At 41.1% G+C, this 16,370-nt stretch overlaps 1 protein-coding gene across 3 annotated transcripts in view; it reads left to right on the top strand.

The window, feature by feature from the left end:
* COL28A1 (collagen type XXVIII alpha 1 chain) overlaps positions 1–16,370 on the top strand; it is a 140,701-nt gene that overhangs the window by 65,499 nt on the left and 58,832 nt on the right. For all 3 annotated transcript variants that reach the window (XM_024101347.3, XM_008163424.4, XM_065587012.1), the window contains exon 23: positions 2,849–2,917. In XM_024101347.3, coding sequence (XP_023957115.2) covers positions 2,849–2,917 — 69 coding nt within the window. The remainder of the gene's footprint in view (positions 1–2,848; positions 2,918–16,370) is intronic.

The following is a 16,370-nucleotide window of genomic DNA, read 5'->3' as shown; positions in this document are numbered from 1 at the left end:
TCTCTCTGCTCCTATTGGGTAGGCTGTGGGACAAGGGAAAAAGGAGAGTTGATTGTCTTAACTCCTCTCTTCCTGTACATTAAGCCTTCAGAGTATGCAGCAGCCATTTTTCTTTCATTGCTGCCCTGCCTGATAATGGAGGTATTGTTTGAACTGTATTTCCAAGATGCTGTGGGTGTGTCTGATTGACAGTCTGAGATCGGGAAGGAAATTTTCCTTTGGGGCAAGAACATCAAGGTGTCAGGTGGTCTGAGTTTTTGTGCCTTCCTTGCAGCATCCTGGAGGCCTAGTTGTAGGTTATTAGGGAGTAAGGGCAGAAACTAAAAGTTAAGTTTACATGTAATTTCATTGCAGTTTGGGGGCAATGGCCAGCTCAGGTGAGAAGCTCAAAGGGGCAGCTCCCAAAGGTAAACATGAGTGACACACCCAGAAGATAGTTGGTGGACTCTATTATCCTGGAAGAAGAAGGGTAGCTCTCTCAGACTCTCTTCTTCATGTACCCTTGCTACCCTCATGGTTGTGGGGAGGGTAGAGGATTCAGAGGTGGGGTGAATTCTAGTGGCTGGTCTGAAGGGGGCCAATCCTGAATAATTATTTTGTATTGAGTCCATTTAATATCACACTGGAACCAAAAAAATGACCAGTATTATAATTTGGGGCCATTTATATCCCATTGTCTTCCATCCTTGAACAACATATACAGTCTCCATTGTGGATGTGGTGCCTTGTCTCTTGTTAATTTGCCATTCTTTGACTGGGCCAATGGGGTGTAGTACAAATCCCAGGATTCTGGCCTTGCTGCAGGTGATAGGAATGAAGATATTGGCTTCTAAAGCCCTTTCCTCCCTCCCCCACTTGAAACAGGCACTGCCATCTATATTTACAGTGAGTGAAGAGAATTCCTGTTACTGTTCCCAGCATAGAAAGAAGAGATATTTTGGTAGGAGGGCAGGCTAGACTATGCAACAGTGACGTTTTTTGATGGGCAGAGTCAAATCCTGAGGTTCTTACTGAATTTTCCCTCTCAGACAAAACTCCCATTCACCTCAGTTGCATAGTAATATGGCCCAGCTGCTAAGCTTATTGAAGTCATTCCACTGATTTCACTTGGATCAGGCTCTCCTTTGAGTGATGTGATCTGACAAAACAAATGGCTTATGGTAATTGTAAACACTAAGTTATTCTTTCAGGAAGAACTTTCTAGGAAATGGACAAACCTTTTTCTCATTATCCCTCTATCCCTTAGAAAAGTTTCTTGCTAGGCGACCCACTATTTCTCCCTGATATATTGGGATGAATGGAAGTCCAGCTTCTCTGAATTCTTTGGCAAGCACAATGATCAGTAATTTTGTCCTGGAAGCCTCCCATCATTCTGCAGTAGTGAAGTCAGATGAACAGTTTCTAACACAATGAGTCTGCATACCATTCAACTCTGGGAGCATCTCAGGCTCTCAGAGGTCATCCCAGTTTGGCCATTGTTGGCAACTTCGGTATATCAAACACCTGGACAGCTTTAACAACGAGGAGTCCGGTGGCACCTTAAAGACTAACAGATTTATTTGGGCATAAGCTTTCATGGGGTAAAACCCACTTCTTCAGATGCATGGGTCTTCGGCCATGCATCTGAAGAAGTGGGTTTTTTACCCACAAAAGCTTACACCCAAATAAATCTGTTAGTCTTTAAGGTGCCACTGGACTCCTCATTGTTTTTGTGGATACGACTAACACGGCTACCCCTCTGATACTGCACAGCTTTGGTAGCATTCATTGGACAGTTATTTTGGAACGAAAAAGGTATGAATACAGTTCTTACTGTCTCTTGGCAAATAGACAGTCTCCTGCCTGTTGCTGGCTTGTCTATAGTAACTTCAGCTGTACTTTTGAAATGAACAATTAGATATCTATCTTGCACTCTATGGAATATGCTGTGTCCCCATAGTTTTGAAGTTGGTTGCAGCAGCTCAGTGATTGCTTTATGTAAGCAACAATAATTTTTTAGGAATGTTACTTGAGCTCCTACTGGTGCATTCCGTTGGTGTTGATAAATTGCAAACTTTCTACTGAAAATTAAGATCTTTGAGAGATCCCAAAGAAGGGGGTGGGGGAAAATATAGCTGTTGGTCTAGGGTAAGCCCCAGTGCTACAAGGAGGTACTGCTATCTTAATTATGTAATAAAAGCTCAAAGCTAAGCTTGGTAGCACCCAGCAAACCAACTATCTATCAAGTCATCAGTAAATACAGGTGAGAAGTCCACCAACTATAGCAAGCAATATTCAACTGAGACTCAAGTTTCTTTCTGGGGCTCCTCAGAAGCCCCATGTGGGAAGTCTGCAACAGAGGTGAACTGAATCATTGCAGTTTCTGGCTTTCTTTGCCACAACCCCTTTCCAGGACCAGCACTGGCCATTTTTGGGCAATACGGACCCTCCTGTAGGGCATCTGGCAGGAGAGAGGTTTTGCTCACTTTGTACCAACACAACAGCTTTTTGGCAGAGGTTTTGTGCCCTGATTTACACTGGCAGTAGCAGGCATAAAACACAGGTGAATGTGACCCATTGGTTGATTAGCACTATTTTAACCCTTGTTCTTTAATGAAAATAAGTGTTTGGAATTCGTTCTCAAAGGGAGAACTAGCACTTTTAACATGTTACATTTTTTACTCAAAATAGTATGTACAGGGAGATTAGTAGTGAGGTAGAAAGAGAGTTTTTCCTAAAATATTGGTAGCTTACTTTGTAGACCTTCAGTCACTGTCATTTTAGTGTCAAAAATAAGTGAATACATGAAGCTGGTTTTTTTCTGCAAAACCTAGAGTGAAGACAATAAATAATAATTTTTTTTGTGTAGGGGGAGCCAGGAGCAATTGGTCTACCAGGAAGTGATGGAAATCCTGGAGATTCAATAATGGGACCAATGGTATGTAGCATGTTTCTTTATTTCATGTTTGGTTGAAAAGAAATGTGAGAAATATTAACCATTTCAAAGAAAAAAATATGGTTGAATGGTTTTGAAAAACCCAAACAGGCTGATACCTCAACTCCATCATTCCAAACTGAATCTAGCTATTTAATAAGCTTCTGACTAGTTTGAGAAATGCAAAACAGATTACATGACTCTCTCACACCACACCTGGCTCTGCAAAACTACAAGAGATCCCTCTTCTGGTCAAAGTTAGCCCCTCAAATTTCTCTACTTTTCATCCTCTTGCTTGGTCTTTGTTCCATTCTTGTTCCATTCACCCCCACCCCACATTAAAGCTTGTCTGCACTTCGAGCTTGTGACAAATGTCAAACAGTTATAGTTGTGACTGTTAGCCAGGATGGGGCAAGGATGTCTCTCTGTTTGCCAGAAGCTGGGAATGTGCGACAGGGGATGGATGATGGATGATTACCTGTTCTGTTCATTCCCTCTGGGGCACCTGGCATTGGCGATTGTCAGAAGACAGGATACTGGGCTAGAGGGACTGACCTGTTCTTATGTTCAAGTGTTGCAACCGCAAGCAATTAAAAAAGTCATGCGTTTTCTAAAAAAAAAGTAAAACTTTTGGGCTTTTTATTTGCCACTGGTTTTGGAGCCTGAGACATACCAGGGGTATAATCCAGACAAGTGGGGGGCTGTCAGTCCTGCCTACAACCTTGGGTGCTTTATAATGCCATGCTATAGTAGCTTCCATGTGGGCTGCTCACAAGCAGCCTTCCAGCATGCAAGCCACACCCTGAGTCTGTGTGTAACTGCAGCCTGCCAGCTATACCTTAGCTCTCACCAGCCTGGGTTATACTGCAGGGTGACCCCAACACACCCTTAGTCCCAGATCTTCCCCCAGAAATGTCCTGTACTGGAAAATCTACACCCGAGTGCCAGTTATACTGACCGAACTCCTAATGTGGACACCGTTATGTCAATGGCAGAGCTTCTGTCATTGACATAGCTACCGCCTCTCAGGGAGATGGAGCACCTATGCCTAAGCTCTCCCATTGGCACAGATAGCGTCTTCACTTAGTGCTACAGGGTATAGCTGTAGCGCTGTAAGTGTAGACAAGCCCAAAGACTCTATGTGAAAGGATATTGTGCTTTGTTTTTTCCCCATCTGTTTGAACTTCCTTTGTTTTCCCTTCCAACTTGATGACTCCATTTACTGCTTAAATGCTAATTAAGACAAGCACACATTCCTTTGTTTAGGACAGACCTGTTGGCCAACTTCCGTTTGGGCAGGGCTGTGGGATTTGGAACATGTGTTGATAAAATCATACAGGGGAACTTTACAACTTCACATACAATGTTGCCACACATTTTACCTGAACAATACCGAACAGCAAATTCTGAGATTTCAAATGATACCTTACAAGGCATGCTTTTTGCATAAAGAGTACAACAGTAGTATGTAGGGTGTGAATATAGAGGTATATTCTGTCCCAGAGCCTTTAGGGGGCATTTAGTTAAAATTTTCAAGTTTTTATCTGTATTTATGAGGGCTAGTTCAAAGGAGTCCATTCACCCCAAGTGCCCTCCTTATGCCTAGGTCTGGGAATTAGCTCTCATTCCATTTGGTGCCCCCTGCCATCAGTTGCTTGCATTGTAATCCCTCTCTCATTCCATGACTCGGTCCTCTGGCCAGGACAGCATATAGTCCACCCCTTCTGGGGTAACAAAGTCCTACCGAACAAACTGTTCAGATGCTGCCTCAAACAGTCTGATGTGCCATCTCTAGGTCCTGTGGCACTTTCTCAGTGGTTGGTAGAGGAGCCCAGGCCCACCAATACTCAGGTTACAGTCCAGGGACCCTATAACTAGCAGTATAGGTCTGCTCAGTCTCAGATCTTGTTGCTGTTTCCCTTGGCTCCTCCCTACCCCACCTCTCCATCTCCTTGTCTATCTCTGGGTTTATCACTGGAGATTCCTCTGCTCACAGTTGCTACTTCACCCTTCTCAGCCTCTTGTCAGACTCCCCAGTCCAGGGCAGGACCCCAGAGCTTACTCTCCCCCTGGATCTCCTCTGTGTCCCTGGCTAACTCCCTTTCCCTCTAGGGAGTGACTGCAGACCTTCTCTCAGCAGCCTTCTTCCCCTTCCGCCCCTCCCCCTCTTTGTGGCACAGCAGACACGCTTCCTGATTCTATGACTACCATGCACTTGCACTTTTCCTGATATTCTTAAAGAATCGCAGAAGAGCTTTTTTTCCAATGAGTCCTGTTTTCCTTAGATTCTTGATAGATGCTGCAAGTAAAATTTTGTTACTGTAAGGCCTCTTAGTTTTCTATACAAACACTGCCTTCACTGGTACAGTCTATACAATTCAAAAGGATATGATCTATCATTTCCTGAACATTACATGTTACGAATAATTCATCTTTGTGCATATTAATTAGAAATACATTTGTGCCATTCCCTCCTTAGCTCATTTTTGAGTAGGTGTTTAAATTCCAGTTTGCTTCAGGGGATTCCTACCCTAGGTCAACTTGTTTGTGTTTATTAGCACTTTGCCTGTTCATCAATTAATTGCCTGCTATCCCTGTATGCCCTGGGATCCAAGCTATTACTATGGTTATATCCAGTTGCACCAGTTTGGTTGTTAGCATTAATATTTCATTGAGAATACCATTTCCACTGTCAGACTTACTATTGTAAATTGCCTGCAGCTCTGATAAGGAGTCAGACAGGGTGACCACGGCAGCACATATATCCAAAGCCCTATTTAGTGCTAACATAATCTCTATTAGCTCAGCTGTGATGACATATACAAAGTTAGTTTTATGGCTTTTTTGAGTCTGAGTGAGGGCATGCAGAAAGCTGTTCCCTCTCTTCTTGTTTCCTCCTCTTTTGAGCCATGTGTATATATCTGGCAATAGTGTCTCCACTCCCACTTACATATATATTGATTTGCTAAATCTTGTATATTTATCAGTCTTCATCTTTAATTTATTTCATTATATAATTCTATGTCTAGCTCAGGGGGAATGGTTTACCAATGACTGAGTATTTTCCCATAGCTATAGATTTTGGTCTCTTTCAATCTTTTCTTTTCATTACAATCTTTTATCCACTTCTGTATCCAACTTACATGGGAGATTTTGAATTTTTTTCCTACCCAGCCTCCACTTAACTCCCAGCAATCATTATATATTGGCTTCATGTTGTCATCTTTGCTATTACCTACTACTTTGGCCCAAGAGGCTAACTCTAGGAGTTTCATTCTTAGAAAGATAGCCATTTCACTAGCTACTATTTGGAGTACGCACAAACTTAGTAGTGAATGCACCACATGTGTGCTGCAATGCCTGTGCTTGGATATAGTCCTGTTTTCTCTGTATTTGCTGCTGATCCAAAGGTCTAGCATCCATACTCAATAACTGGTCTTGTTAGTGCTCTGTATAGCATTTCCACCATTTTCTTATCTGCTCCGCAGAATGTTCCAGAGATACTTTTAAGTAAGTTAATTCTACCTTTGCACTTATCTTTAATATTTTCAGTATGGTCCATCCAAGCAGGTTTGTTATCAAATATCACACCTAAGAGTTTGTAAGTTTTCCACTATATTTATCTGTTGGTCATCTTTTTGGATTTTCTTTGATGTGAAGATCATTCCCTTATTTTGCCTATGGATAATTTGAAACTCTCCATTTCCTCATTCTGCACTTCTCTGAAGTGCATGATTGTTTCTTTTGGCAGCACTTTCAAGGTTTCTGCTTTAAGTTCATTTGGAACAGTGATCAGCAAATAATGTGATCACTACTTACCCCATTAGGGAAGTCATTTATCATGATGTTAAAAAAGGTTAGGCTAATTATGCTCCCTTCTGGAGTTCCATTTGCAATTGAATATATATTAGAAAAAGCTTTCCCTATTTGGATTTAAGAACATAAGAACAGCCATCCTGGGCCAAACCAGTAGTCCATCTAGCCCACTATCCTGTGTTCCAACCGTGGTCGGTGCCAGATGCTTCAAAGGGAATGAATAGAAAAGGGCAATTATTGAGTTATCCATTTCTTGTCATCCATTCCCAGATTCTGACAGTCAGAGGTTTAAGGATAGTTGGAGTATGGGGTTGCATCCCTGACCAGCTTGGCTAATAACCATTGATGGATCTATCCTCCATAAACTTATCTAATTCTTTTTTGAACCCAGTTATACTTTTGGCCTTCACCCCATCCCCTGCCAACGAGTTCTACAAGTTGACTGTGTGTTCTGTGAAGAAATACTTCCTTTTGTTTGTTTTATTAATTTCATTGGTTGACCCCCTGCTTTGTGTGTTATGTGAAGGGGTAAACAAACACTTCCATATTCACTTTCTCCACCCCATTCATGATTTTATAGACCTCTATCATATCCCCCTTTAGTCTTCTCTTTTCTAAGCTGAATAAACCTAGTCTTTTTAATCTCTCTTCATATGGAAGTTGTTCCGTACCCCTAACCATTTTTGTTGCCCTTCTCTGTACTTTTCCCAATTCTAACATATCTGTTTTGAGATGGCCCAACTAGAACTGTATGGAGTATTCAAGGTATGTGCATACCATGGATTTATATAGTGGCATTAGGATATCTTTTGTCTTATTATCTATCCCTTTCCTAATGGTTTCTAACATTGTTCGCTTTTTTGACTGCTGCTGCATGTTGAGCAGATATTTTCTGAGAACTATCATGATGACATCAAGATCTCTTTCTTGAGTGGTAACAGCTAAATTAGAGCCCATTTTTTGGATTTATTAATTAGGATTATATTTTCCAATGTGCATCACTTTGCATTTATACTTTAATTGTATAGTTCTGTTGCTTAAGAAGTCCCTTACCCATCTATACATTTTCCCCATAACACCTATGGAGGCCACCTTATGCAGTATCCCTCTCTCCATTATAGCCTTTTCCTGTCTCCAGTAAGGTTCTGATCACGAATTATTTGGTTTATCATGCTTTTCTGTACTTCTGTCCCTTCCCTAACAAGATGGTCAATCGCACTCCTACCTCTTTTGAACCCACTTTATGTTCCGTCTATGAACCTGTTTCTTTCTAGATGTGCTACTAATCTCTGTTACCATTCTGTCCATTGTTTTATGTAAACATGCTGTGAATGCAATTGATCTGTATGCCTCAGGTCTTGAGAGCAATTTACCCAGTTTCCTCACTGGGACAATAATCACATGTTTCCAGTCTGCAGGATTTCACCTTCTTGCCATATATTATATAATTTTAGTATCACCCTGTGACATTGTCACATATAACCATGCAAATCATTATTGCTACCATTGTTATATAATTGCAACAAATCTTATACAAAAATATAACTCATGGCCAGAAAGGGTTAAACAGCTTGCGGGCTGGATGACCCAAAGCCAACCTTTAAAGTCATGTTAAAAAGGTATGCAAATGGTAATTAGGGCTATTCATGCTAATTAGGCTAGAACTTTGAAATGCAAACCTATATTGTTAGAAGTGATACTAATTGTGTGTATCTTAAATGCTACCTATCACATAGCTATAGATTCATAGATCAAAAGGGAATATTAACATTTAGGTCAGGGGTCGGCAACTTTCAGCATGCAGCCCATCAGGGTAATCCGCTGGCAGGCCAGGAGACATTTTATTTACGTTGACCCGTCCACAGGCAAAGGCCCCCGGAGCTCCCATTGGCTGGGAAGGGCGAACTAAAAATAAATTAATGGAAAAAAATTAATTAATGGAGATATCCTATCTCCTAGAACTGGAAGGGACCTTGAAAGGTCATCGAGTCCAGCCCCCTGCCTTCACTAGCAGGACCAAGTACTGATTTTTGCCCCAGATCCCTAAGCGGCCCCCTCAAGAATTGAACTCACAACCCTGGGTTTAGCAGGCCAATGCGCAAACCACTGAGGTAGGCTTTGCCTGTGGATGGGTCAACGTAAACAAAATGTCTCGCGGCCCGCCAGCGGATTACCCTGATGGGGCACGTGCCGAAGGTTGCCAACCTCTGATTTAGATGAATCTTGGTTGAAGTAATGTCATTGTCTATATGTCTCTTTGAAGTTTGTAATAAAGTGCCTAGTGGATAAATTGCCTTATGTTAATTTGTGTAAATAATTACTGGTGGTGTTTAGAAAACAGAAGGTTATATCAGAAGCCTATAGTTTATCCAGGACTGTATGGTCAAGTGGATGCTAGAAAACTGTATAAAAGACCATTGGGTCCTGATTCTATCATCTCAGATCTGCTTGAGGCTTCATACAGGGGAAGCTTAAGACATAAGGACTGAGATCCCAGTCCTAAGCTGGAACACCCTGCAATGATATTGGACATTGGACTAGAACCTATGAACGATTTCTGAAAGAATTCTTGCAACTACAAATCTCACCATCTCTTTTATGAATCTGAACCTTAAGAATTGAACTCATGTCTGTATGTATGTTGATCTTTTAACCATACTCTCTTGGTTTAAAAAAAAAAAGTTTAGTTAATAAGAATTGACTATAGCGTGTATTTTGGTAAGATCTGGAATATTCATTAACCTGGGAGGTAATGTGTCCAGTCCTTTGGGATTGGTAGAACCTTTTCTTTTATATGATAAGATTTTCAGAAATCTGCATCATATTTGACTTGGGTACCTGGATGGAGGCCTGAGGCTGGGTCACTTCAAGGGAATTGTGTTGTTTGGACTTCTGAACAACCAGTAAGGTATAACAGAAGCTGTTTAGTGCTGGCTTGGTAAATTTAAATATTGAATTATCCACAAGCTCTGGGATTTGTCAGCCCCATTCTTTGCAGTTCACCCTCATAGAGTGATCTCAGCTGGCCCCGACTAAGACCCCAGTCACACACCCTCGAGCTTCCCTTGCTTAAGTGTTTAAGCATTTTAAAACGTATTTCATTCTTGCTTTGCGCGGTGCTTTTGTGCCTTAGTACTGATTTTTGGAGTTGTCTATACCAAAGTTTTCATTTAAAATAACATCCACATCCTCCTCCCACCTCTTCATCATCTTCAATCATTAATAAACATTTCTTCCTCTTTCTAATTTCTATCCTCTGATCGTTGTCATCACAGACTTTTTGGCCAGAATTTCCGCTTTTTCTTTGTTGGAGCTTATTACTCCATGTCCTGCAATTGCAATGCTTGGTTTATACGGCTTACCCTTTATTCCATTCATTTTCCTAATTTGTTTATATACTTCCGCTGCATTGGTGTATTTATGTACTTCCCACAGTGTGTTCTCCATTTTTCTCTTTTTATAGTCCTTTGTGCAACTGCCTTACTTGCTTTATATTTCATTAAGTCCTTGCTACTTAGGGAATTTTTTGCTGTCTTGTATTTCTTATTCTTTTCCCAAATTACTATTTCACATTCCTTGTTCCACCATGGAATTCTTTTCCTATCTTTAGGTAGTGTGGGCATCCTAGGAATAGCTAAACTAGCTGGCTTTATGATTCCCTTAGTAACATTATTACAGAATTCCTCAATATCTTCTCAGTTGCTTATTTTTAGAGATTCTGAGTGAGGATATTATCCTCATCTTCTGTATTACCTTTTCCTTGATATGTAATTATGTGAGGAATTGGTCACTAGCCATTCCCTCCTCTGTAAATTTCCCAGCTATGGTTATACTTGCTATTACTAGAAGCTATTCCCAGATCCAGGCATGAGAAGCTTCCATCAGCTGTACTGAATTTATTCTCTTCAAATAATTGTTCTAAACATTTTATCATTATAATTTTTCTTACTTTCCTTACAATCTGTTCTGACAATTCAGATACCACAAATAATGAGAGGGTATGTGACATCTGCAATTAATTCTTTCAGGCCATAGCCTCTAGTTTCCTGCATGAGTTATAGGCATTATAAAGTCTTAGAGCAGTAGAATGGTTTTGTATTGGTATGTTAGTAGCATAATACTCAATATTTAGCTTTTTAATCTCTATTTCAGGGTAGTTCAGGTCCTCTTTAATGAAGGTACAGACATCCCCACACTTTCCAATTTCTCTATCATGCCTATATATACACCATATCCCAGGATTTTAGTCTAATTTTTCTATTGGCCAAGTCTCTTGCATGCATATTATAGCAGGCTTTGTTTTCATATCAGTTATTTTCTTTAATTCCTTCCTATGCGCTATTAGGCTATGGGCATTCCAGCTGAAAATAGTCACCATAATTTTTTAACCTTCAATATTTCCTTCATTGAGGTTGCTAGCCTGTAGGTACTTTTCAGTCACTTTGATTATAGTTCTCATTTTCTTTATTACTTCAGTCAGAAACACAATGAATCTCTTTGTTTGTTTGAAGTTACTCATTATTTCCTTCTCATTAATTTGTTGCTGGCTATTCCTTTTCCCATGTCAGGTTCTTTGTTTTCCCTCTTCTTTCTTTTAAATATTTTCTAGCAGCTTTTGCCTATGAGATGTTATCAATAATTTTGTGGGGGTTTTTTATTCCTCTAGTTTGTTTTGCCTTGGTACATCCTCCATATGCTGAGCTGTGTTTTCCTCCACAGTTGCAACATTTTGTTCTGTCCCTTCCTCACAATTATCCAATGGATGTTCATCTTCACACTTACTGCACTGTAGTTTCCCTTTGCAATTATTTGCTACATGTCCAAATTGGCACCTGTAGCATCTCACAGGAGGAAGACTAAAGGGCTTAGTCCAGAATATCTGATACCCTATGGTTACTCTGGTAGCATCTTTCCCTTAAGAGTGACCAGCACAACTGGTGAGACTTGCTATCACTGCCTCTTATGCTAATTAGCCTCTTAGCTGTTATCACCTTATCCTTACTTTATTTCCTCTTCTGACATTTCAGCTAGCAAACTATGTGCTACCACTCTTGTTTCTGTGAGGAATCTGAGTAGTTGACAGTTTATTTTAATTTTACCTAGCATCTTTATCTTAAGGAGCTTCCTGACTGGTTAGTGAAATGTAAAAACAAAAAACAAGTCTCTGCCATCTCCAGCATTTTTTCTTCTCCACTCTGCAATCTTCAGGGGGCTGCTATCCCCTATCATTATGTTCTTACCTAGGGGTTTTACTGTTATGTAATTTTGCCCATTTCCTTTTCCTGCCTTCCTATTTGCTGGTCCTTCTTCTGGTTCCAGAAAAATCTACCCTTTTCTTTTTTTCTTTGTTTGCATCCAGTCTTCCTCCATGTTTTCCCTATTTTCATTATCCAGCCTGGTTTCAGTTTCATTTGTCATCTCTTCCATATCACTCTGCCTAGCAAAGGCTCAGCCAGCCTGCTGAGTCCAGACTCAGCCACTGTAGCCCTAGCTATAGCCTTCCCAGCCCCTTTCTGTGTTCAGCTTGCTGGTTTTATAGAGCTCTCCAAGCCCTTCCCAGCTGGATTTCCCTCTCAGTTAACCCTGGCCCTCCTTCTCTCAGGTGATGCTGGATGATCTAATTGGCATCAGGCCCTCATTAACTCTGTCAGGCTGTGTACCCTTTCTCAGCCCTATCACAGATAGAAACTTACATTTTCTTTTAAATGAAAACAGATTCTCATACAATTTCTGGATTCCAGCAGCTGGTGCTTTGAAAAAAGCACCAAATATCACAAAACAATCACAATACAATTGGAAGAGTTGGCAACACTGTTACATTTTTTGCCACACTCAGTAATATAAATTGTGTTATAACTCTGTTAAAAAAACCAAACCAGAAATTTGGTATATGTGGCGTATTATTTCATACCAAGTATTCTGGGGAATTGTTTTGTAACGGGAGCTCTATATATTGAAAGATCACCTAGCGAGGGCTTAACAAACAGTAATAGCCTCCTAGCAGTATGGAGCAAGATATAATGTGCAAGAGATGCCTTTGGGAAAAGATCAAAGTTCGATGTGGAATACCTGTTGCACGTATTGGGGCAGGCGGGCCTTGGCCCACCCAAAACTAAAGGGCTGCACCTCCTCAGATGGAGAGGAATTATGAGCCCAGTCAGCATGTAATTACAGATGACAACAAATGAAAAAACAGGGATGAGAGTGAGGACCATCAGGCCAAAAGAAGTGATCCAGAGGGGGACACCAAGCAAAGAACCTCAGCCCATGCCCACTGCTCCTCAAAGGGGTCCAAAGAGCCACTGGACACTGCCCAGAGGAACTCTAGCTCTAGATGTGATACGAGGGACCAGAAAACAGCTCCACGGTTTGAGCAACCCCTCCCGCAATCAACCTTCCTCCTACGTGACTGATGGATGACCATCTTGGATGTACCAGGAGCAGGGGGAGGAAGACTGCTGTGCTGTGCAGAGCCGGGGAGGGAGGTGTGGGCTCAGCCCCAGGTAGGAGCATTTCCAGAGCAGACAATCTTCAGAGACTTTAGCATTAAAATCTAAGGAGTGTCTTCTGAAAATCCACTGTATGCAAAGGTTTCTAACTTGGCCAAATTTTGGCAGATTTTTTGGAGATAGGAAAAGGCATGTCCTTGACACAGAGGCCACCTTCCAGAATTCAACTCTGGTCCAAAGCCTGGGGGTGATAGAGCTTTTCAAAGAGGCTGCTAGGATCTTTTAATGTGGGGAAAACAAGCTCTTTTCCTCTAGCCTTGTTCTCAGACACAGCTGAACTTTTTTGGCTGAAATTTCCCCCCCAAAATTCAGCCTGCAACAGACACTCAGCATGAAAAAAATTCTGCCCAAATGGTTGGAGCGTGGCCAAGTTCTAAACAACTGAAAATAGAATTTTCTACTGGAAAATGTTGGGCAACCTATAATTACAGTAGTTTCCAGAAGCCTCAATCGAACAGGGACCCTATTGTGCTGTGGGCTGTACAAAAATATAAATGAGATAGTCTCCAGTCTAAAGAACTAAAAATCTAAGATCACGATCCTCCAGATACTTACATATGTGTTTAACTTGAAGCATGTATATAAATATCTGTAGAAGATATCAACTTATTCCATGTTAATGACCACTACTTTTACAATTAGAAATCTATTGGAGCCAATTGCTATGGTTTTGGACTTCAGACATCATTAAAAGACAGTCATTTACAGACCAAAAGATCTCATTCTTCAATGTAAAAATCTACCTGAGGTGAAACCTCCATTTGGGGGGTTGAGATGGTCACCTCCGTTTGGTTGAGCTGGGCCAGTTGGTGGTGTAAGTCAGCATAATTGCACTGAAGTCAAATGTGTTACTGTAAACATTTGAGACTGCAGGAGTGGTAATGCTGCTGGTAGCCTGTACTTTTAAACTGACCTGACAGGCTTAATTGGTTTCTTTCCACCTCTTCCCCCTTCTCTCCCTCTGCCTTTCCACACTTTTGTTTTTCTAAAGTTTTAATGGAGGGTACTTTGAATACTCGTGTGAAATGTTTTGTGTTTTGTTTTGTTTGGGACAAAGTATGATGAAGATCTGCTGTAGTCCATTGGAATTTTTGAAGTAAAAGATCCATGGGCAACCACGGAGACAAATGGTTTAATGCCTTTTAAACAGTCTCAAGGTAAAGACAGCACAGGTTAAGGCAGCTGTGTGGCAATAATTGTACTTGGTGGCTGAGTTGTTAAAAACAAAGTGCACTACCTTAAAAAACTAAATGTAAAAGTAAGTGATTTAAATAAGTAAAAAGTTACAAATAAATACCTTTTGCAAAAATTGATAATACAGGATTTGAAAAAAGTAAACATTTGGAAGTTGTGGAAATGGTAACAGTTATAAAGATGGTAAAGGTAACGATTGTGGTGTTACGAAAGCAAGTTTTTGGTTTAATAATAAAACCCAGTTATATAAATGTAACTGTATATGCAACTCTATGCAGTCACATTGGATGGAAGCTTGGTAATTAAATTATACCAGGGGTCAGGAAGAGTGGCTACTACCACCACTATACTTCTGTCCCCAGAAGCCTTTACAGCTATTCTGAGGGGAAATGGGCCCTTTTCCCACAGAAATGGTCTATAGGGAACTGCTGCAGGTAGCAGGCGGAGGAATAATCTAATCAAAATTATTTGACTATTGGGTAATGTAATCAAAATCACTAAAGGAATGTCAGGGGTTTCTATTGGAAAATAACTTGACTGCCCCTGGCTGTCTCTGGTTGTACAAGATGGGAGTGTAACCAGGGTACAGTTGTGTAACAAAAAGTAATTACAGTGCAAGGGATGTTAGGCAAAAAATAAAATTTTGTATGTGTGCACAGGAAAAAGAAAAGGAAAAGGGGAGCAATGATGGGAACACTGAGCCTTGGGGTGGCTCTGGGGGATCAGACTGTCACTTTGGGGGTGCATGAAAACTCTGTGGGCATGGGGAGGCAGTTACACCTTGTGTAAAATTAATATGGCTAATATAATGTTATGGAGGTTAAACTATTTTTCAGAACATGTGCAGTGTATATTGGAAGAGGGGTAAAAGAAATTTAAACAGGACATATGGGCAGTTTCAGAGTGGCCTCAACCAAGCCTCTGCATTTGTATCCTCAAGCAGGTTTGCATAACTGGCGCACTTACATTGAGTATTTAGATATAGTAGTGGCTTAGCTTCTCTTTGTGGTAATACATGTGGAGAGAGTCTCAGCTTTCCTTTTCATGGTATGATGGCTTAGCTCTCTGGTCCAGTCCCCAAAACCTCCTTCTCTTTTGGGGCAAAGAAAATTCCAAAATCTTCACCCTTTTGTGCAGGGGCTCGCTCTCTACACCCATGGGCTCACAAGCAGCCTTACCACTCAACTTTTCCAACCCTTTCTGGAGAGCTACAGGTAGCTCCTGCTCTCCCTGAGCCTCTAGTTTTCTAGACCCAAATACTAGCCCCTCCTTAGAGAACTTTCACCAGCCTGAAGACTGTTCCTCTAGGTCTCTTCCCAGGCTCTTTCAGCCTTCCTGCCAGTGGCACTGGAACAATTTTTATAGTAGGGGTGCTGAGAGTCATTGAACCAAACTGTAAACCCTGTTTATAATGGAAACCACTTCAAGCCAGGGGGTGCCGCAGCACCCACCACATCCCTTGCTCCAGCACCTATGCTTCCTGCTAAGCTTTTTTGTGCAGAAACATTCAACAGGTCATGTTCCCTTCTCACTGAGACCCTCACAATAAATCTAGTCTCTTCCTTAATCTTTCCTTTATAGCAGAAAGGGAGCACTTTCATAACCCTGCCCCCCTTTCCCAGCACACACTGGTGTCCAGCCTATAGCTCCCAGGGTCTCTCTTACTACATGTCCCAGGATGCATTGCCCTTGGACTCAATTGGAAACACAGCCTGAGCTGAACCTTGAACCACTCGTACAGGGCCAGCTTTCCCACTGATAATCTTCCTACCCAGTTCACACACACACACACATTTAAATTTTCGATATGTAAAATCTTGAGCATCTGAAATTCCATTTCCAAAAATTTGGACACACAGCTCTGGGAATACAGACTTAGAAACCACTTCTGAAAATTTGGTCTGCAATGATAAAGGTTCCAAACATCATCAGCCCCC

This window comes from Chrysemys picta, chromosome 2, assembly GCF_011386835.1.
Source record: "Chrysemys picta bellii isolate R12L10 chromosome 2, ASM1138683v2, whole genome shotgun sequence".
Lineage (NCBI taxonomy): Eukaryota > Metazoa > Chordata > Testudines > Emydidae > Chrysemys > Chrysemys picta.
This window is presented reverse-complemented; position numbering and strand designations above follow the sequence as displayed.